Source organism: Drosophila sechellia, chromosome 2L, assembly GCF_004382195.2.
Source record: "Drosophila sechellia strain sech25 chromosome 2L, ASM438219v1, whole genome shotgun sequence".
NCBI lineage: Eukaryota > Metazoa > Arthropoda > Insecta > Diptera > Drosophilidae > Drosophila > Drosophila sechellia.
Genome location: NC_045949.1, coordinates 8,136,635 through 8,154,539, shown reverse-complemented (window position 1 = coordinate 8,154,539; position 17,905 = coordinate 8,136,635). Strand labels below are relative to the sequence as shown.

The 17,905-nt window shown below is 43.5% G+C and overlaps 7 protein-coding genes across 10 annotated transcripts in view; 4 read left to right on the top strand and 3 right to left on the bottom strand.

Annotated features, from left to right (window-relative positions):
• Positions 1 to 217: 217 nt before the first annotated feature.
• Positions 218 to 1,584, top strand: LOC6611655 (coiled-coil domain-containing protein 97). Of its 2 annotated transcripts, XM_032713913.1 has the most exons (2): positions 395 to 502; positions 565 to 1,584. In XM_032713913.1, exons 1-2 carry the CDS (start codon positions 485 to 487, stop codon positions 1,384 to 1,386), a joined length of 840 nt encoding a protein of 279 aa, XP_032569804.1. In that variant the 5' UTR covers positions 395 to 484; the 3' UTR covers positions 1,387 to 1,584. The 2 variants fall into 2 exon arrangements, with proteins under 2 accessions (XP_002036190.1, XP_032569804.1); XM_002036154.2 differs by having other exon boundaries at positions 218 to 1,584.
• On the bottom strand, positions 1,443 to 2,969 carry LOC6611654 (N6-adenosine-methyltransferase non-catalytic subunit). The gene is made up of 3 exons (XM_002036153.2): positions 2,798 to 2,969; positions 2,209 to 2,725; positions 1,443 to 2,151 (listed from the first exon to the last, which is right to left on the bottom strand). Exons 1-3 carry the CDS (start codon positions 2,861 to 2,863, stop codon positions 1,541 to 1,543), a joined length of 1,194 nt encoding a protein of 397 aa, XP_002036189.1. The 5' UTR covers positions 2,864 to 2,969; the 3' UTR covers positions 1,443 to 1,540.
• A 260-nt stretch (positions 2,970 to 3,229) lies between these two features.
• LOC6611653 (tumor suppressor candidate 3) lies at positions 3,230 to 4,710 on the top strand. The gene is made up of 4 exons (XM_002036152.2): positions 3,230 to 3,428; positions 3,538 to 4,264; positions 4,346 to 4,508; positions 4,574 to 4,710. Exons 1-4 carry the CDS (start codon positions 3,342 to 3,344, stop codon positions 4,587 to 4,589), a joined length of 993 nt encoding a protein of 330 aa, XP_002036188.1. The 5' UTR covers positions 3,230 to 3,341; the 3' UTR covers positions 4,590 to 4,710.
• On the bottom strand, positions 4,664 to 5,802 carry LOC6611652 (polyprenol reductase). The gene has a single exon (XM_002036151.2). It carries the CDS (start codon positions 5,726 to 5,728, stop codon positions 4,748 to 4,750), a length of 981 nt encoding a protein of 326 aa, XP_002036187.1. The 5' UTR covers positions 5,729 to 5,802; the 3' UTR covers positions 4,664 to 4,747.
• Positions 5,803 to 6,035: 233 nt separating this feature from the next.
• Positions 6,036 to 7,890, bottom strand: LOC6611651 (epsilon-sarcoglycan). 2 transcript variants are annotated; one of them, XM_002036150.2, is made up of 5 exons: positions 7,331 to 7,890; positions 6,866 to 7,270; positions 6,667 to 6,777; positions 6,439 to 6,582; positions 6,036 to 6,375 (listed from the first exon to the last, which is right to left on the bottom strand). In XM_002036150.2, exons 1-5 carry the CDS (start codon positions 7,888 to 7,890, stop codon positions 6,264 to 6,266), a joined length of 1,332 nt encoding a protein of 443 aa, XP_002036186.1. In that variant the 3' UTR covers positions 6,036 to 6,263. The 2 variants fall into 2 exon arrangements, with proteins under 2 accessions (XP_002036186.1, XP_032583214.1); XM_032727323.1 differs by lacking the exon at positions 6,667 to 6,777 and having other exon boundaries at positions 6,264 to 6,375.
• A 551-nt stretch (positions 7,891 to 8,441) lies between these two features.
• Positions 8,442 to 10,124, top strand: LOC6611650 (dolichyl-phosphate beta-glucosyltransferase). The gene is made up of 4 exons (XM_002036149.2): positions 8,442 to 8,653; positions 8,710 to 8,884; positions 9,082 to 9,478; positions 9,535 to 10,124. Exons 1-4 carry the CDS (start codon positions 8,588 to 8,590, stop codon positions 9,875 to 9,877), a joined length of 981 nt encoding a protein of 326 aa, XP_002036185.1. The 5' UTR covers positions 8,442 to 8,587; the 3' UTR covers positions 9,878 to 10,124.
• A 288-nt stretch (positions 10,125 to 10,412) lies between these two features.
• The window catches only part of LOC6611649 (tyrosine-protein kinase Btk29A), a 41,076-nt gene continuing 33,583 nt past the window's right edge, over positions 10,413 to 17,905 (top strand). The window contains exons 1-2 of one of the 2 annotated variants that reach the window (XM_032722485.1): positions 10,413 to 10,610; positions 13,055 to 13,324. In XM_032722485.1, the coding sequence (XP_032578376.1) occupies positions 13,073 to 13,324 (252 nt within the window). In that variant the 5' untranslated portion in view covers positions 10,413 to 10,610; positions 13,055 to 13,072. Of the gene's footprint in view, positions 10,611 to 10,655; positions 10,926 to 13,054; positions 13,325 to 17,905 lie in introns of those variants that run through there. The other variant, XM_002036148.2, reaches the window with a different exon arrangement.

Sequence of the window (17,905 nt, the reverse complement as noted above, 5' to 3'; positions counted from 1 at the left end):
TGTGTAGCCGCAGGGTTGCCAACTATCAAAACGGTGATAAAATTCGTCGAAAGGTTTTCTTTTTCGTCTTTTGTTTTGAATGGATTATTTTCATCGAATTCTACATTATACATTTTTTCAAGTATCGTAGTTTTCTTTTGCAACAGAGAAATTGTTTTATTTTCACAACCGCCAATTTGTTATCGAAAAATTTAATGACCTGGCAGCTCTATGTGAACGACATTGGCCAAGAAAGAAGAAGCATTTGTTTACGTTTTTATTTCACACTTTGTGCAATTTGTGTAAACAATTATGACAACTGGAAGTGAAGCTGATGGGGATGGCGAGCACCAGGGCAACAATGACATCGTCCCAAATCCAGAACATCCTCCGGAGATAATAGACATCTTTAAATCCCTGGCAGAAAACAATCAAATCGTCTTTAAGTCGCAGCAAATAGATGATCCAGAAATTCCGGTCGAAGAGAAGCAACAAATAGCACGAGATGCCTTCGATAAGAACCGTGAGAACTTTCTCATCCGATTTGGAGGCTTTCTGAATGTGAGACAACTGGGGTCCTTCCAGGAGCTGGCTGTCAAGGAACCCATTAAGTCAGATGAAAGTCTGGAGGAGATGTGTCTGCTGCTGGAGGATTTTAGGAGGAAACTGAGCACTCGTGCGGTATCCATTAAGAACCGAAGATACCACGCCATGCAGCAGCTCCTTGACAAGGGAGAATACTTTAGCGAGCACGAGATGATGCAAAGGGCGCCGGATCTCTACCAAGAGCTAGTGGGTCAGTACCTAACGGAGGCGGAAAAGAAGGCTCGGGATAGTTACGATGTTCGGAATACGAGCTTCTCAGGAATACTAATGCATACGTTGGAAAAAAAGCAAAGAGATGAATTGCTAGAGGAAACTCATCAGGAAGGAGAGCAGAGCGTGCAGGTCTTAAGTGAATCCAATCCTCCTGCAGACTGTGAGGTTCCTGTCGCTTGTCGAAAGCAGTGGGGTGGATTTGAAGACGATGAACCAGTGGCCTGTTCAACGAGTCGAAATGCGGAGGTCCGAGCTCCAACGATTATAACTAAGATCTCAACACCGGAGTTTTATAATCCTGGAGAGCGGGAACTGCTACGCAATGAGTTCTTAAGTATGATGAAGGAACGCTTTCTTGGTGGAGAGGACAAGGATTTTGATTATACGGCCGTAGATGATAACACTTTGCTGGATGATCTGAAGCAAATCGAGCAGGACGAAGAAGATGCCTACTTCGAGGACAGCGAGGATGAGGAGGAAATGGAAGAGTATGCTGCGGATGAGAATGCTGTATCTAGCGAAGATGACTTGGATATCTACATGCGGCATCTAAGCAATCACCACAGTCTCCAGAATAGTCACGGATAATAAGAGAGCTGCTGGTCGCTCGGCATCCAAAGAAACCCCTGGAAATCGACTCAGCATTCTGCAGCAATAGACTTTAATGTTATTCTTATTCTTAGCCTTAAAAACTTTTGATCTTAGACACTAGAATACACGCAGTTGTTGAGTATAAATGTTGTTATCTGGGCCTTCCACGACCACGTGGAAAGCCGCGTCCTCTTCCTCTTAAGACTTTGCTATTGGGCGGCGGACTCTTGGGCCTCAGTAGTTCAATCCTACTAGTGCAACCGGTGGCTGGAGCCTCAGCAAAGTAGGTCTGGTACAGCTCGGAGTTAAAGTTCGAGTTGGTCAGTTCCGGACCAACAGTTAGCCAACCTGGTCGGATACTCGAATCCCTGCCGAACAGATGCAAACGCCGTCGACCCAAGCAGAAGTGTTCGATAATGTGAAAGATCTCGATGGGCTTCTCGAAGCTGCCAAACTCCTCTTCCTCTGAGATGATTAAATCAATGTCCACGTTGGCATGGATAAAATCGCCATCAGTGGAGCGGCGAACAGTCCCCTTGATTCCCATTAGGCAGTGTTCCTTTGTGCGTTGAAAGACCGCTTTCGGTTCGAGTTGCTTGGAGTGTCCGGGCTTGTTGATGTTGGTCCGTATCCAACAGATGTCTTCGCACCTCCGGAATCCCCACTTCTTTAGGCAGTTGCGGCCCATGTCCAACCCTTCCGAGGAGCCGCACCAAAGGAATACAAACGAACGATGAGCAGCGATCTCGCCCACATCCAAATCTGGCAGAGAATCAAAGTTATTAGGTTATATTAATGGATGCTTGACTGGGAACTTACTAAGTATATCATCCCAGTTCCAGAAGACCCGCGGTGCTCCACCTACAGTGGCTACCGAAGGTGCGGCCCTGGCATATTCCTCTAGCGGCGGTTCAATCAATATAACATCAAACTTGGCACCGAGCGTCTTAACATCAAGCGATTTCAGATCCGCCTTTAAGTACATAGGTGCGGATGCGGTGTCTTGGATGAGTTTGTCCTTTAGTTTGATCAGTTCTCTCAACTTGGGATACTCCTCGAAGCGGTCAGCTAGTCCGACATCGCGGATGAAGTTTTGGGGACGCTGGCCGGTGTCCACAAAGTGCTGGCAGTAGTCATTGTGCGGATTGGAAGACTGGGTTCCCTTCAGGAAGGTGGAGGAGTCCCTATAGATGATTTCATTGGGGGTTTTCTTGGAGGAAGAGGCGCCACCATCCTCCTCCTCGCGTTGCCCACCGGAATTCAGCTGACGACTGCTGTTAATGTCCTCGGCATTACCCAAAGCCTTTTTCAGCTCGTCAACACTCGACAAGCCCAACTGAGTTAGGAAATACATAAATTATGAGTTAAACTAGACGCCGACTGCTTTTCACATAGTGTGAATACTTACACTTTGCGCTAAAAGCAAACGACGCTTGCGGGATCGCTCCTGGGAGCTCTTTAGCACATCGCTCATACTAATAAATGCAGTAAAAACGTGCTAAACTATACTTTAAATCGCAATTCTAAGAAAACTTATAATAAAAGACAACAAAATTTGCCGTCTAGTGGCGGCATACTGATTATTTCGATATCGATAACACTACACCGACGCAATAATATAACACTTATTAAACTAAATAAGGGGATAACTTATTTATATGAAAATACATTTTAAAGAATACAATTAAAACGATTTACATATTGTTTTATGGACTGGCGCTCATAAGGTCAAATTTTAAAAATATAATTACGTTTACTTTTTTATATCGATATTAGTATTTTTTCCTTCCTAGAGGTGGAACCAACCAAAGTTGCCATTCACGGTAAACGCGTTCAGGTGTCGCTTGCCATTCACAATCAGCTGCATGCGCCGGAAAAAATATTTTTGATTAAACGTTTTTTCTGTGATTTTGCGTTAAAGTAGTGAGGTTGTTAATTATATCGCCTGCAGGATGAGACTGCTGCACAAGACGCTGCTCAGCGGTGTGCTGGTGGTGGCGATATTCGCTATTTACGCAGCCGCGCAATCAAAATCAAAGGTTTGTTTGTGGCCACGTCACTTTTCGGTGGACATTCTAGCTCCACATCCCAGAATGCCGGCTGAAGGAAAATGCAGCATGTTATTAATGGGTATCTTATGCCTTTCAGACGGGACTCTCGCTGTCGGAAAAAGTACAAAACCTGGTGGACATGAACGCCAAGAAGCCGCTGCTCCGCTTCAATGGACCCAAATTCCGGGAGTATGTGAAGAGTGCACCACGGAACTACTCGATGATTGTAATGCTGACCGCATTGGCTCCATCGAGACAATGCCAGATCTGTAGGCACGCCCACGACGAGTTCGCCATCGTGGCCAACTCGTACCGCTTCTCCTCGACTTACTCCAACAAACTCTTCTTTGCTATGGTGGATTTCGATGACGGCTCCGAAGTTTTCCAACTTCTGCGCCTGAACACCGCCCCCGTGTTCATGCACTTCCCGGCCAAGGGCAAGCCAAAGGGAGCTGACACCATGGATATCCATCGCGTCGGCTTCGCCGCCGATTCTATTGCGAAATTCGTGGCCGAGCGAACGGACATCACTATCCGCATTTTCCGTCCACCAAACTATTCTGGCACCGTGGCTATGATCACGTTGGTGGCCCTGGTCGGCAGTTTTCTTTACATTCGGCGAAATAACTTGGAGTTCTTATACAACAAGAATCTGTGGGGTGCCATCGCAGTATTCTTCTGCTTCGCCATGATCTCGGGTCAAATGTGGAACCATATCCGTGGACCGCCGCTGGTCCACAAGTCCCAAAATGGTGGCGTGGCCTACATCCACGGCTCCTCGCAGGGCCAGCTGGTGGTGGAGACCTATATCGTCATGTTCCTGAGTAAGTAAGGGTGTTGCTTTAGTCTTCACATTAGTTCAGTTGACCCTTTTTAGAACATTTAACTAATAACTTTGATTACAGATGCCATGATTGTGCTGGGCATGATTCTGCTGATTGAATCGGGAACACCAAAGGCTCACAACAAGAACAGGATAATGGCGATGACTGGTTTGGTGCTCCTCACCGTGTTCTTCTCCTTCCTGTTGTCCGTTTTTCGTTCGAAGGCGCAGGGCTATCCCTATAGGTCAGTCATTACTACCCTGCAAGCAATATATCACATATTTAAATTGGCTACTCTTTTCCCCACAGTTTCTTGTTCAAATAGAATCGACTGCAGTCCTGTTCCAGTTCAAGTTCACCCTATATCGTTTTGTAGTTAAAATCACCAGCGAGCACACATTTTTCGTGCGTGTAAAACGACTTTAATAAATTCCACTACTAAATTATTTGTACAAAAATGCGAAATGTTTCCAGTCTTCGGACTCAGAGCAGGAACGGAATGATAGCACGTCGGTTCTTTGGATATTCTTTGAATGTTTCCCGGTACCACTTGTGGGTTAGCAGAGCATTGATCGTTTGATTGCTGGCCACCCAGAGGAAGATCAGTCGCCAAATCTTAACTGGCATGTAGAGATCGGCGATGCAGAAGTACATGACCACTTCGAGGAACATGTGCGGCGACGAAAGCAGATTGAAAAGCCCACCCTTGGGCAGAAGGTGCTTTTCCGTTTTGACATTTCCCGTCCGCGGATCCTTTCTCAGGTTAACCAATATCATGTTACTGGCGTACTGCTGCTGCCAGGCGACAAAGAAGACGCCGAGGTAGAGTATTTGCTGGCCTGTCAGCTTGTCGAGGCTGAACTCCATTGGCTTGGAGCCGCGCACAAAGCCGGAGGTATTGGATAGTAAAGCTATAATGGCTCCAAAGTAGTGCACATAACCCACGGCATAGTGCGACAGATTGATTTTGCTCTTCTTGGAGAAGATCTGCACGAAGTTGGTCTCGTAAAAACGCCGGGTGCACTGCAACGTGAGCATGAGTGCGCCCACACAGGCAGTCGTCGAGTCGATCTCCACTTTCCGGTGACTCCGTCCGCCGCCCATGATGTCCAGGAATCGGAGTACATATTCCGGCGCCTCCTTTTGCTCCCGAACGGTTGAAACGAGCACATAAAATGCAAGCCAGCTCCAGAATAGAGCAAAGACGTAGAAGTGCTTGAACCAGGACTTCGGAACCTCCAGCCAGGCCACCAAGGGATCCGTTTCACCTTTGAAACTGTGCTTGCCATACCGAAAGGACTGGCGTATGCTATTGGGCAGGTACTTCTCCACGAAAGTCATCAGTCCGCCAAAGAACACGATCGTGGCGATGAAGGTGCCGAACATCATTTGCAGCAGGTTGATTTTGTACCGGTCGAGTAGGTTTTCGAGGACCTCAAGGATCCCATTTTCGGGTGCCGCCATTGCGAAATGATTCGGCACGATGCAGCCCGCAAAAACTGTAAAAACTTTCTCCGAAAAACGAAAACTTGCGGAACATTCATTCTAGAGCTGGAAACAAGAACGATTTTACCACCGATACATCGATACATTGGCTCAAACTGAAATATCGATTTTATGCATAAAAACCGGCTTAAATTGAATTTAAAATTAGGCGCGTTCATTTAGTACTTCCTTTTTATAAAATAAAATTGTTTGAATTAGACATTAGCAGAGATGCGTAGAGATGTTTTTATGACCCACTGGTCACAAAATAGTTAAAACGAAAGACTTCTAAAATATTATGCTTTATTTGATTGCCTTTATTCATAAATGGCAAACTAATTGGCTAGTTTCATGCTTGCATATCTATATAAAATGATAATTACGATATGGTTTGTCTAGTTCGGCAGGTGTGAGTATTTATGCAATTGATATAACGCTCCTCGATATTGCTTATTGAAATTTATGCGCTCGAATCCAATGCCCTTCAGCAGTAGAGCACTCGGGGAGATGTTTGTCAAATGTCCACTCCATTTCGTCCCAAAGTGCCGCCCTTATATGGTGGTGGCTTGGGACGAGCATAAATGCTGGAGTTTCCGCAGTCCAACTGGTAAAAGCTGTTGTTGGGACTGCAATAGATAAATAGATATTTAAATAAGAGAGTTCTGAATGGGATAGCTAAACAGCTCCACCTCTGAGATCTCATGCTAGTGTTGTCCAGAAGAAAATTGGGATCCTTGAGGCTTTTCAATGTGGTTATGGGCTGATTGGACTTGCTATCCGAACACTGGACCATCTGCACAGTGGATGCCATTGGATAGTCCGAGCTGGAAGAGCTGTAAGCGATACCACACATATATTACCTTGCTTTCTATGAGTAATAAGAAAATAAGAAGAGCATATGTTCATTGGGAAATCACCTCTCAGAACCATCATCCGCCCCAGAATCGCTTGAACCGCTTGGCGGCGCACAGGACTCTTCGCAGATGTGGAAAATGTTGGCAAAGAAAAACTCAGAATGCGGATCGTAACTGAAGAGCAAGTAAACAAAAGATAACAACAATTAACAAAATATGAAATAAAGAAATTAATTTCGCAATTTCCCAGTTGGGAACTCACAACTTCTCGTGCTGGAAACACAAAACAGCGGATAGCATTCCGATTAAAATGGCAAAAATCATGCCCGGAATGGCGAAGGCAAAGGCGAATTCATCGATGTAATTGCGCTCGGGCACATCTTCCCTGGCGATTCCCATCCAGCGATCCTCTTGCCTCTGATTCAGATCCTCCGTCACCTGCTGCTCGTTCTGCTTGCCACTGTGGAAGAGGATTTCCGTGGGCGATTCCATGCCCACCATTCGAAAGGCACACCAGTCCAGCTTGAAGCCCACATTCTCAAAGATTTTCTGCACGGAGGTGCGCTTGTAGGTGCAAGAGGGCAGCTTGTACAGTGGTCTCACTTCCTCCTGGAGTTCCTGGAGCCGCGGTGAGAACTGAGCAAAGCTGCCCACATGGACAATGACTCTGTAATGGGTTGCAAGTGAATATAATCTGATCAGAAATTGTTAAGGATAACCAGATTACCCCTCGCGCTGCTGCGGTCGTAGTGGAAGTCGTCCGCCCATATTCACAGCAGACTCCATGAAGACAACACTCAAGTCCTCCTTGCTATTCGGCCACAGATCGTTGCGGAATATATTTCGTAGGTTCTCCCTTCTGCCGGGATCCATTAGGTGAACCCAATTCAGGTTGTTTATTTTCATCTGCACGACATTGGGCGTGGGAAACTTGTGGGCCACAAACATTGTGACCACAACGCGTCGCGTTTCGTAATTCTGGCGATTAAGGGCGACCACATCCAGACTCAGATCCTTGCCAGCCGCCGATGCCGGAGGAGTTCCGTAGAGGAAGCCGGCGTGGTATTCGTGGCTATACATATAACGCATCCAACTGGGCAAATCGGGGTAATTCTTCAGCGAGGGTCTGTAGCGAAATTGCTGGCTGATCACCTGGTGTGTCCAGTTAAAGAGTTGCGGTTCGATTTTGTAGGTAAAGAGCTCCCCAACATTTGCCTGCAACTTTAGTCCCTTCACTTCGTTGCAGATTAAAGCTAATACGACCACTATCAAGTTTAAAAACTTCATTTTGTATTTTATGTAGTTTTTTTTTACGATTCACAAGCACATTTTAATTGACTATAAACAAATTGTTGTTCCGCCCAGCGCAGAGGCGATGAAAAATTCCAATGGTGTGTATCTGAATGGGAGAGGACTACGTATATTCTCAGAACTTGTTGTTTTTGAATTTCAAAGAGCGCGCATGCGCATTTCGATCCTAAAACAGAGATATTTGTGACTTAGGTCAGTTTTGGATAGTATTTGACAGTTACAATTAACTAAAAAATAAAGAGTAACTTATAAAGTAAGAAAACTCAATCCGATTTAATGTTTTACAATATATCATATAAAGTCATATATCATATCATAGTTTTTGATTTATTATTTAAAAATATACTTAAGTTTTTGACTTGCATGCAAAATAAAGTTTAGAACCATTTTATATTGCCTTTTATTATATTTAAAAAAAATTCAAAATCATAGAATTCTTACTGCGATAGACAATTAATTGATATAAGCAGTGACTGTGAATGAGTCACTGGTTAGTGGAGAAGTGCCATCCCTAAATTGAGTGACAACCCTAATCAGCTGCGGCATTTCGGGCTAAAATTCTTGGTATTAAATACGTGGCTCTGTTTATCTCGCACAAATTGGAGAAGTAATGTCTGCTGACAGATAGCAGGCGCACCTGTTCATACAAACCAGCAGCTTGAAAAGCCCTACGATGTGGACCTGCCTGTGCCAGCTCTGTTTCTATCTACTCTCGGCACTTGCAGTCGCTGCGCTGTCGGTCAGATATTGGATTCATTTACCTATCTTTATGTTTACTGATAATCCATCGTTTAGATTGTGGCTCTGGTGCTATACAAGGCGAAGCCCTATCCCAACATCAAGCGGCACAAGGATGAGGAGACCTTCCTGGACCCGCACACCATCAAAACAGTGACCTTTCCCAGTCTCGAGGACTCGCCAAGTTTGGAGCTCAGTGTCATCGTACCAGCTTACAATGAGGAGCAGCGCTGTATGTTGGTTTTTTTTTTTTGTTTTGGTGAATCACAGTCAACATTTTATCTATGCCCATTTGTGATTGACTGCCTGCACCCCAATTTATCTACAAAAACTTTTCACTAACATTTTCCTTAAAGTTACTTTCCCCAAAAGCTATTAGATTTCTATTTCTTTGATTGATCATATTTATGCGTTTTTATACACTTTTAGTGCCTTCTATGCTGGACGAGTGCTTGGCCTTTCTGGAACAGAAATCTGCAGGCAGTCCCAATTTCACATACGAGGTCATCGTGGTGAGTGACGGCAGTCAGGATGCCACCGTATCCGTCGCCTTGGGTTACTCGAAAAAGCACGGAGCAGAGAAGGTACGCGTGCTGGAACTCATCGAAAATCGGGGGAAAGGGGGTGCCGTTCGCATGGGTATGCTAAGTGCACGAGGTCGTAATCTGCTCTTCGCTGATGCGGATGGAGCCACCAAGTTTCCCGACTACGATAAACTGGAGGTGGCCCTCAAGCAATTAGCTCCCGAGTGGCGAGACGATGGCATTGCCATTGGATCGAGAGCACATCTCGAGAACGATGCGATTGCAACAAGGAGTTTCTTCAGGTAAGATGGTATCCTACATTTATTAGCAGACCTAATACTAATCTTTGTTGCCACAGAACCATTTTGATGCACGGCTTTCATTTCCTCGTCTGGCTTTTTGCCGTGCGCTCGATTCGCGATACCCAGTGTGGCTTCAAGCTGTTCACCCGAACGACGGCCAGGAAACTCTTCACCAGTCTGCATGTGGAGCGCTGGGCCTTCGATGTTGAGCTGCTGTACCTCGCCGAGAATTTGAAGCTACCAATGTCCGAGGTTGCCGTTCGATGGACGGAGATCGATGGCTCGAAACTGACACCATTTTGGTCATGGCTGCAAATGGGCAGGGATTTGTTCATGATCTGGCTGCGATATTTGGTGGGCGCTTGGCGGATTGCCTCCATACAGAAGAAGGAGAAATGATGTGGACTTGGAGGGCATCTCATTCCCAATATTAACTAGCATTTTGTGTCGAACTTACTCCGCTGTCGTGCATTACCAAAACTCGTTTAACTCTAAAGTCTATTTTTGTAGGCCTGATAAAGTTTAACGAATTCTAGCTAGTTAAGTACTGAAGTACAGTATTTTTCAAATAAAAAAAATAATTGATTTGAATAAAATTGCGCGGCAATTGTTCTAAAATGTTAGTAATTAAAAAAAAAAAAAATTATATCAAGTCGTCTTCCTTTTGTATAGTGCGCTTTAAATATATAAAGTTTCGTCAAATTGCTCTTAATGCTTGTTTAATTTTAGAACGAGAAAAGGAATTAAAATTACTAGTTATTTTTTTTGAAATATCAAAATACGCGGGAAAATAAAATGAAAGGCAGTATGTGTGGTATTTTGTATACTCTTGGTATTTTAAGAGTAGTTAATTTAAAATCAGTATATCTCCCTACTCGAAGTGCGGTCACACTGCAAAGAAGTTGCGGCGGCGCGTTTAGTTTCGTATTAAATCGTTACTATTTAATTACAGTTAATTAGTGTAAACAAACCAATCAAACGTAGATACAGCTGCCACGTGAATAAACGGAAAAGATTCTAATTAAAGCGTAGGATCGCGAGTGCAACTGCCATGGGCGCCGCTAAGTAAGGAATTCCAGGAATCCTACGTTGCGCCTGTTGCTCCTCTCCCGCTCTCCAAAATTGCGTGCAGGTGTGTGCGGGTGTCCGCTTGTCTGTGTGAGCGTCTCAGCTGTGCCTGCGTTATATATTGTTTATAAAGTTTTTTTTCGCAGTATGAAAATGCTGAACAAGCCGGTCGGTTGATATTTCGTATTTACTCTCGTCGCCGCGCAAACGAAAGTGTTTTGTTATTGTTGCGTTACCCGTTGCGTCTGCCCCTCCAATTGGAGAATTGTGATTTGTTAGTGGTGTGCGCTGCTGGTGTTGTTGTTGTTGTAATTGCTGTTATTGTTGTTGCTATGCGGTCGGGTCATTGCTTCAAATTGCTCAATCAACGGCACTTGTGGTAAGCTGGTAGACTGGCACAGTTATCAATTTTATTCCTCCTTTCTGTCCCCTTTTTATCGCTATCGAATTACATACATACTTCTTTTGTTCTTTGTCTTATCAGCATTTATTCAATTGCCAAGCAAGCTGCGCTTGAAACTATTGGATTCTCGTTAGGTCTGATAAGAAAGGCGAACTCTGTGCTTAATGCATTCTAATCAGACGCCCTTGTGCTCGCATTCTCTGAATGCATTTCCTATGTCGCATTTTTCTTTTTAATGCATCGTACAACGCAAAAAACTAATCAATGTTAATTTAAATAATTATGCTGCGCTACTGCAGCGTATGGCGACTCTAACTTAAATTAACAATATAATCATCTTCATAGGATATAAAGTAACTCAAAAATTGATTTCAAAATAGACTGAAATTCTTGCTAAGGTCGCAGATTCTCCAGTCTTCTTCTTCCACTAGAAAAAGCGCGACAATAAACAAAAATTAAATGCAAAGTAGAATACAAACTAAGCGCGACCATTTGCGTGGCGAAATTCAAAGTAAAAAACGAGTTGCCAGGCCACGCCCGCTATATGTATATATATACATATATATACTATATGTATGCATATAGCCCAGGTCTTTGGGCCTCTCTCGCTCCACCAAAAAGATTTATGTACACATTGCGCCTTCTGCCTTTTTGCCATCCTTTTTTTCCTTTCTGTGCCTCGGTCCGTGTTTATTTTATTACTTATGGCCATGCGCGTTGCGCTCAAGATTCTGATTCTCTTGGCCCCTCTTTCTACGCTACGTTCACCCATGCCCCCGCACTCCGCTCCTGTTTTTGTAGCGGCTCTGCTTGATTAAAGCGCGAGGGGGGTGGTGTGTGGCAGGAGACGGGGAGAAGGAAGAGTGGATCAGAAGATCCAGTCAGTTGTTGTTGTCGCACGAGCATTTGTCGCTTTGTTTCGCTCTTTTGCAGACGCGTCCGTTCATGTTCCTTGGAGATCAGGAGCGGATTTTTGAATCAGAGAATTCAAATCATATCTTCATAGGGAACTAGTTTATAGTTATAAAAAAAAACTATTTCTTATTAAAAAAACACGTTTTAAAATGATCATTAGTAAGTTCTTTAAATAAATTTATAATTTAACCATTCCCGAATTTAGAGCACTTCGCTCCTGGAGCCTTTCCTGCGTCTTGTTAGCTTTTGTTGAAGTGTGATAATGCCAGAGATCGTATGGTGGCTGCTCCTCCGCTTGGAGCCTCCTTTTCAACGGCCCGTTTGTTTGCGTACACGCTTCTCGCTTTGCAACACGAAATGGAAGTTGTGGGGACATGGTGGCAAAGGGAAGCGGCCAGTGTTGTGGGGAATATGCCGCTTTGGGGGCTAATCCTTTAATCCGCTGTGCGCGACTTCAAGGTCAGCAAGTGATCTTAACTAGTGTATACATACATATGTATATGCATGTATGTGGTATATATCTCCTGTCTGCTCGGGGGCTAATTAATTGTCCGTTTAATCGTTCGATTTGCTGCCTGCCCGACTCGTCTGTCCACTGGGCTTCCCCTTCCTTGGCTCAACACTTCTCCATTAATAGGCAGTATACAGTATCTGTAAATGTATAACTATATTTTTCTCCACTTTTCGCCATCCCATACTGATTGATGCCAAGCGGAACGCCCACGGCAATTAGTCAACCAGGTAACTCCCAGTGCTCCAATGTTTCGGTGGCCCCATGTTCCACGGTCAATGCCTCGAGGGGCGCTGCAAAAAAGATTCGCACGCCCACGCCCCCCAAAAATAGATTTATGGCCTTGCCTCTGCAGAGTGTGTTGTAACCAATCTTTTTCGGCGAGCGCTTCTAATTTTAACCCTCTGTTTGCCAATGCGACATCCATTCTGACGTACCACTAAATGGGCAATAAACTATTTAAAAATTTTTATTTTGCCCATGGAATGATTAAATTTATCATTAAATATTGTCTGTTCATATGTATGTTCATACGTATGCATGGCTATAATCAAAAACTCTTGTCACTTCTATGGGTTAATACAAATATGTCTTATATCGAAGGGTTACAATCGTTTTGGCTTGCGTGTAAATATTAACATTAATTTTTGGTGTGCTAATATGTTTCTTTGCTTTTCAGACACTTTTTCTTGTCAAGATGATGGGCACAAAGCATCGAAACTCACATGTCAATGGCAGCATTAAGTCATCATCATCGCTGCGATCGAGCAGCAAATCCTTTCAGGCAAAAATGGATCTGATGTCGGAAAGGCTGTACGATGTCGTGAAAAGCGGATCGATGGTGAAAAGGGCTCAAAACAAGAAGCGTTTCAGCCCCGTGAATTACAAACATCGATGGTTTGAGTTGACCAAGCGAACTTTCAGCTACTTCGATGTGGAAAATGTGGAGGTGAGTCATGCAAATGCGTACAGCATTTCGGCCAACAGGTTTTATTTGGCCAATACTAATTCAGAAAAAATAATGAACCAACATAATTTAAGCTAAATTAGCGAACACAAAATGAGAATGTAGATAACAGCGAAAAAAAACAAAAATATTATGAGAAGCTTATACGAATAAAAATATTCGAGTCAGATCGGTAAAATCAATAAACTAAAGAGCTTATCTAGAAGTAGATAATATGATAATAATTCATGGATAATCTGAAAATGGTGTTAAACACCACATACAAGCAATGGAACGGTGGATAATTGCTATAGTATGTTAACTAATACTTCAAAAGGTTCTTATCTGTATGCTACAACGTATTTTGATTATCTTGTAAAAATAATAGATGTAGATAAATAGATAGATAGATAACAAAGTCCCTTCATTTTATGAATACGCTTTCCAAAATGCACATCGGAGTTATTCAGTTGTTCCTCCGGGCTGACAATGACAGATCTCAGGATTCGAAGGACCGGGAACTGAGCCCGCTTTGAATTGGCCAAAATGGTGAATTGCGAAGGGGTTCTTTCATTATGCATGTTCAAGTGGGCGTCTCATCTTCATCGTCGTGGCTTCGTCATTTATTGCGTCGCTATTACGGCACCTACTGGGCTCGCAAATTTTCACCATCCGGCGCCCGGGAAACTCAGCTTACTCTACTCCGGCGACCGGCTGCATTCGTTTCAAAACAAATGTGGTTTTCGGTAGAAAAAAGTCTCCAATGCGCTCGGCTTGGAACGTACATATATGTACCACCATTCAGTCCAGTCTCCGGCTGGAAAGTAAGCACTGTGGGGGTTGGAAAATACACACACAAAAGCAGCTGTTAGCCGGCACAATGTGTGTGAAACCCACCCTCGAAAGTCCTTGGGTGTAGACTACGGTGTCGTCCTATCCCGTTATGCCGTTCCAATTGGAAGCGGAGTTTCCCTTGAGTTTCCCACTGAATATCCTGGATGAAGTTCAGTAACCGTGGCAGGAGTTTCTATCCTGGCCTCGTCGCGTGTGGACGTGCGTTAGATTTTCGCACTTAATAGTTAATCAAGCCCAAAGTTTAAGTTGTTTCAAGAAAATATCTTACTGATTTGCATGACATTTACGCATAAACACAAGAAAGAGTTCGTTAAAGTATCGCGTAACTTGTTTATTTGCAATACTTTCCAAATTACAAACATTTTTCTAACGCGCCGGCTGCTACCCTTGAAAATTCGGTTGGTTTTCAGCGGCTAAGTGAAACCACCCTTATTTACCCTGTTAATAACTGTATTTAAACAAACTTCTATCTCTACTAAATCGCAAAAAAGATACGAAAAGTGCAGTGCATCCTATAGATAGCCGAAAACAGGAAAACACCCAAATAAAACATTAAATCGCAAATCCTTTCCATGGCGTCGTTGGAAATTTTTTTGCGAATCTAACCGAAAGTCAACGAAAAAAAAGAGAGAAGAAAACGCCCCACCCAAGGCAAAAGTTTTTCAAGTGTATCCAAGCTGCCTTTGTTTGCGTGCGTGGTGCGTTTGTGTGTGTGCGTGAGTCCCCGTGTTGTTGTCGTTGTTGTTCTTGCTTTTGCTACTTTTGCCGCACCCCGAATTTCGAATTTCGTGTGCCTGTGCCTAAATTAAAAGAATTATCCTGACGCCCAAAAGGACGCATTTTTAGTCGTAGGTAAACATTGAACTGGAAGGGAGAAATCCCCACGGGAGTTACTAGTTTTATGTGCCAAGTTTGAAAATAGTAATTGAATTAGATGGGGTTTTTCCTTGTGGGGAATACGCCTAAAATTATGCAATAAATATATACATTTTATGCCTGTTTGAAATTTATGGAAATTGAAAAGAATTTGATTACATAATAGCAAATACTTCTCTGATAAGTTAATATCTTATATAAGATATCACTCCTTCATTAAAATCGAATGATAGATATATAATTTTAAGTATTTTCCATCTACTTGAACCTCAAAGGAACCTTCCTAAACTCCTTTCAAATTTGAGGTGTCAATCACTCCTGTCACACGATCCCATCATTTTCCTATACATTTATTCATTTCGCTGGTTTTCCTTTGGCACTTTTCTTTTGTCCCTATTTTAAGGGCTGCTGCGGAGTTCGGGGGTTCGATGAACTCGTGTAGAAAATGTCCAATTAATTGATTGATTCGCGGTAGCTTTTTTGTGTGAGCTCCCACCCACCCCGATTTCAACCGAAGTTGATGAGTATGAATCCAGCTGCCTGGCACTCTTCAGTCTGCCCGTCTTCCTGCCTGCTTGTAATCCAATGTCCGAGCCTGTCATGTTTATTGGGGTCAGACCCTTGGACGCAGGGCGCTCTGATTAATGGCTAGCCAGCAACAAGCGCTGAGCCGGCCAACTCATCCGAGTAGCCACCCAGTCATTGCACCTATACACTAGCAAAAAATGAGCAAGTAAGTTATTTGCTTTAAAGGGGATCAATATCTAAGTCAAAAGGCAACGATATAAAAGAAGCAACTTTAAATAATATTAAGTGCATCACTTATGAATCAGCAACAACTTTATCAACTTTGTTTTGCTTCTAAGCTTAAGTTTCCGATCACTTTCTTGCCACTTTCTTTGTTTGTTTTTTGTTCGATTCATTGCTTAATTAAAAAGTAATGTACTAGAATTTTTTTTGTATTTTTCCTGATTGCACTCCCGCCTGGTCCTCATCATCATCATCAGCAGCAGCACCTTCATTGTCGTAGTTGTGTCATTAACCTGTCATAAAAATCGCAGCTTGGGCCAGGTCCCAGTTACAGTCGCGGTCCCACGAGTGCCAAAGGGGTGAAGTGAACTGAAGTGAAGAGCTGGGGGGCTGGGGTCTGGGATCTGGGATCTGGGGGCTGTAGAGCCTAACCATCCTCTATGGCTCACCGCCGTGGTATGCTAATTGAAGCTGGACTTTTTGTTTGCCAACACTTTGCAGTTCTCTACGCTCGCCGCTCCATGGCAATGCGTTCGTTCTGCTCTCAAATACATTTCGCACAGATTAAGGCTGTAAATAACAATTTTCCAAAAGGAGGCGGGTCGCCACGCAATCCGCGTTAAATGGGGAAATGTGCTGGGGGCGAAGTGTGAATAACGAATGTGGGAATGCACTTTCCATCGGAGATGTGGAGAAAATTAGAAGAAAGCTAAGCATATTAGAACAATCTGCATAACAAACTAGCAATATATGAATCAGATGAATTCGGAATTATTATTATAAATATTATAAAATATTTTCAAGTGAACCCAAAGACATAATCCCAGACTATCAATGGCTTGATGTATTTATAGCTTCGAAAGATTACTATATAATGTGCATATAATAAGGATAAGGATACCCTTTCCCCATAAAGGGCCACTGCCCTTTGGCTAATGGAGGTGCCATGTGGCATATGGTTGGGCTGGAGTTCCTTGCCACCTTGGCTCGTAAATGGAAATGCCGTAAATGTAAATGCTTTCACCATTATTGATGTTCGCCTGTGAGAGTGTGCGAGGACTAATCCGGTAGCCACAACGCAGCGAAAAACATTTTTTTTACGACTTTTCGGGCAGTTTTTATCTTTTTTTACGGCCTGCACTCAAAAGTATCTTTTGCAGGATGAGAACGCGGCCTAGAGCTGCTGATCAATCTACCCCACAATTGTGAGCCATGCCCAATTAGACGTTCAAATTTATCACTTTTTTTTTTCGTATTCTACCCCGTTTTTTAAGCCGCTTCGGTGAAAGAAAAATAAGTGCCTCTGTCGTTGGGGATTATTACTCATCGCATGCATTTTAAAATTCTTCACGAATTGACACCTTTGGGAGTCCAGCGCCGAATGGCTTAAAGCTGATTTCGTAGAATTACAAAACCCGCATCGCTCGTCTTCCCCATCCAACTCCTCCTCCTTCTCCAACAATGCTGACAAATTAGCGAGCGAAGCTGAATATTTTTTAATATGTTGGGTGGTCCCGTTTCCAATCGCCGTCTTTATGCCTTTATAAATCTTCGCGCTGCATTTTATTTAACACGAAATTGGCGCCAAAGCCAAAATGTTTCTGATAAGCCACGTCTTCCGTTGTTTGTTGGCTTGAGGTTGGGGGGTTTAGCGGGCAACTTGACTCTGACATATGTTAGCCTTCATTTCAGATCCGAAAATGATCGGATGGCATGACTCTGTTCCTCCTGGACCTTGGAGCACAACCTGACTTCTCTTGCGGTTGCCAGTTGCAGTGGCACATGACCGCAGGCTAAATGACCGAGAAGTTTAAGCCTGATTACAGTTACTTGTTTAAGGATGCTACCGCTTGTTGTGCAGAGCATATAAGGATAACAACTCTTTTTGTAACCTTGAACGTAATATGATATGTGTGAGCTCAAGTTTTTGTACACCCAACGCAATCAATTTAGTATTAAAAATTCTTGGAAACAATAATCCCAAATTTGATTCCCCTTTCCAAGTGACAGCCCGACATATGCTGACTAATTACAAGCACTTTTCGAGCCATATGCCCATATGCTCAATACATTTCAATTGTGCAGAAGAGACCAAGCCCTTTT

Bases quoted from the DNA above. Each gene is read 5' to 3' on its own strand.
- LOC6611655 (XM_002036154.2), top strand. From the start codon at position 292: ATGACAACTGGAAGTGAAGCTGATGGGGATGGCGAGCACCAGGGCAAC.
- LOC6611654 (XM_002036153.2), bottom strand. From the start codon at position 2,863: ATGAGCGATGTGCTAAAGAGCTCCCAGGAGCGATCCCGCAAGCGTCGT. The intron at 2,726-2,797 runs GTAAGTATTCAC...TTCCTAACTCAG, and splicing joins GTTTGCTTTTAGCGCAAAGT to TTGGGCTTGTCGAGTGTTGA. The intron at 2,152-2,208 runs GTAAGTTCCCAG...ATTCTCTGCCAG, and splicing joins GAACTGGGATGATATACTTA to ATTTGGATGTGGGCGAGATC.
- LOC6611653 (XM_002036152.2), top strand. From the start codon at position 3,342: ATGAGACTGCTGCACAAGACGCTGCTCAGCGGTGTGCTGGTGGTGGCG. The intron at 3,429-3,537 runs GTTTGTTTGTGG...TATGCCTTTCAG, and splicing joins CCGCGCAATCAAAATCAAAG to ACGGGACTCTCGCTGTCGGA. The intron at 4,265-4,345 runs GTAAGTAAGGGT...CTTTGATTACAG, and splicing joins CTATATCGTCATGTTCCTGA to ATGCCATGATTGTGCTGGGC.
- LOC6611652 (XM_002036151.2), bottom strand. From the start codon at position 5,728: ATGGCGGCACCCGAAAATGGGATCCTTGAGGTCCTCGAAAACCTACTC.
- LOC6611651 (XM_002036150.2), bottom strand. From the start codon at position 7,890: ATGAAGTTTTTAAACTTGATAGTGGTCGTATTAGCTTTAATCTGCAAC. The intron at 6,778-6,865 runs GTGAGTTCCCAA...CTTGCTCTTCAG, and splicing joins TGTTTCCAGCACGAGAAGTT to TTACGATCCGCATTCTGAGT. The intron at 6,583-6,666 runs GTGATTTCCCAA...TATCGCTTACAG, and splicing joins GCGGATGATGGTTCTGAGAG to CTCTTCCAGCTCGGACTATC.
- LOC6611650 (XM_002036149.2), top strand. From the start codon at position 8,588: ATGTGGACCTGCCTGTGCCAGCTCTGTTTCTATCTACTCTCGGCACTT. The intron at 8,654-8,709 runs GTCAGATATTGG...TCCATCGTTTAG, and splicing joins TTGCAGTCGCTGCGCTGTCG to ATTGTGGCTCTGGTGCTATA. The intron at 9,479-9,534 runs GTAAGATGGTAT...TTGTTGCCACAG, and splicing joins GCAACAAGGAGTTTCTTCAG to AACCATTTTGATGCACGGCT.